Consider the following 2137-nt stretch of genomic DNA (forward strand, 5'->3'; position numbering starts at 1 on the left):
GGGTTTCTATGAAAATCCTCTTGAGAAAGCTTGAGGTGCAGTCCAGTTCTGACTCTGGCTTGGTTTGTGACACTTCTCAGTTTCCTCATCTGCATTATGGGAATAAAAATCCTAAAGGTACTTAACTAACAGAATTGTTGGAAGAATCAAATGTGATTGCTCGCATAAGGTACCCTTTACATGTGAGTTATTAAAGCTATTAAATTATATATATTTATATAAACAAATATGAGATTTTTTATTATTCTTCCACCAAAATCTTTCTGTGATACCTCATTATGATCCTAGGTTTTCAAACGCACAGAGGAACAAGAGATTTGAGGAATGTCACCAAAAGAGAAAGGTTTTAAGTCCGGAATTATGTGTAGGTTGACTGGAGACCAGGCTAGTTAATGTCAGAGGGGCTCATGGCCAGACAATTGCCACAATGTGACAAATGTTTTGAACTACAGAATTTCATGAAGACCATGTACTAAGAACATAGGGATGGACTGATCTGCCTCAGTAAATGCATAGGAAATAACAGATTCTTTATGTATTAAAGTTTCTTTAACTCTAAAAAAATAAAGCTCTGTCCCCCATCCCTCCCATCTAGTTGCCTAGTATGTATGTATTGTTTTGTATAATTGATGAAGTGGCTAAAGCAGAGTTGGTTGCATGTTTACTGGAAGATCTTGCTCAGAGTTCTCCGGAGAGCACCTTTCACTTCCTGGTTCCTTGGGCTATAGATGATAGGGTTCAGCATAGGAGTAACCACTGTGTAGAAGACTGCCACCTGCCGATCCCGGTCCAAGGTGTAGCTACTGACTGGTTGGAAGTAGAGCCGGATAACAGTCCCATAGAATAATGTCACCACCACAATGTGAGAGCTACATGTGGAGAGAGCCTTGCGTAAGCCTGCAGTTGAACGTAGACCAAGCACAGTGACAACAATGCACACATAGGAGACCAGAATAAAGATAAATGGGGAGAGGGTTGCTGTGATTCCTTCTGTTAGAATCACTAGCTCATTAATGAAAGGGCGTGAGCAGGAGAGTTGCATTAGGGGAGGCAGATCACAGAAGAAGTGCAAGATACGGTTGCTGCAAAAATGAAGTCTTGAGACAAGGATGGTATGTAAAAGAGAATTCAAGAACATAAGAAGCCAAAACACCAGGACTATACAAATACACAATTTTTGGGTCATGATGGCCCCATAACGCAAAGGAGTACAAATAGCCACATAACGGTCATAGGCCATAGCTGCTAATAGGTAGCCTTCCATGTTACCCACAGCTACAAAGAAAAAGACCTGAGTCATACACTGAGTAAAAGAGATAGTCTTGCTCCTGGAGAAGGCATGAATCAGCAACTGGGGAACAGTGATGGTGGTGAAGCAGATGTCAATGGTGGAGAGTTGACTCAACAGGAAGTACATGGGAGTCTTGAGCTTGGGGTCTATCCAGGTTACAGTAATAATCAGGGAATTCCCCACTATAGTAATTAGGTGCATGGCGAAGATGACCCCAAAGATGACTGGCTGTATGTCCAGCCGGCTAGTCAAACCCAAGAAAACAAATTCAGTCACTAAAGTGTAATTATGGGCCTCCATCAGAGATAAGGACATTGATGTTTACCTGAAGAAGGAAGAAGGAGGTAAGATGCCATATGAGACCCTAAGAGAATACTGAGACACAAAACTCTTTATTTTATACATATCTCAAGACCCAGCAAAGGTGCCTGTAAGGCCTTTGAAAATTGACCTGTTGCGTCTTTTGATATAGTCAACAATGATATAGACTTGGGGTCAAATACAAATCTCAAGGAAAACATTGACACTATGATATTATAGAATCATGAAGCATTGCCTTGAAGGTAGAATATGCCTCTGAGGCAGAAGCAGTTAGCATAGTATGCAGGGCACTCTTGGAATCTGAAAATGTTGGTTTACGATCTGAGTCTGTTACTTCTTGCCTGTGTGACTTTGAAAAAAATTTTTATAAAAAGATTTCTTACAAAACAAATCAGCTGTCTAGATCTCAGTTTCCTCATTTGTAAAATTAAGATGTTGAACTAAACGATCTCTAAAGTTCCTTCCTGCTCTAAATCGTATGATTCCATCTCTGAGAGAAAGCAGAGTACTGTGGAAAGAGCACTG

At 40.5% G+C, this 2137-nt stretch overlaps 1 protein-coding gene across 1 annotated transcript; it reads right to left on the reverse strand.

The window, feature by feature from the left end:
- Positions 1-661: 661 nt before the first annotated feature.
- LOC110194977 (olfactory receptor 1L1-like) lies at positions 662-1606 on the reverse strand. Its single transcript, XM_020967605.2, has one exon. The coding sequence runs from the start codon at positions 1604-1606 to the stop codon at positions 662-664; it is 945 nt and encodes a 314-aa protein (XP_020823264.2).
- Between the last annotated feature and the right edge of the window lie 531 nt (positions 1607-2137).

This window comes from Phascolarctos cinereus, unplaced genomic scaffold (assembly GCF_003287225.1).
Source record: "Phascolarctos cinereus isolate Bilbo 61053 unplaced genomic scaffold, phaCin_HiC Scaffold_2;HRSCAF=192, whole genome shotgun sequence".
Lineage (NCBI taxonomy): Eukaryota > Metazoa > Chordata > Mammalia > Diprotodontia > Phascolarctidae > Phascolarctos > Phascolarctos cinereus.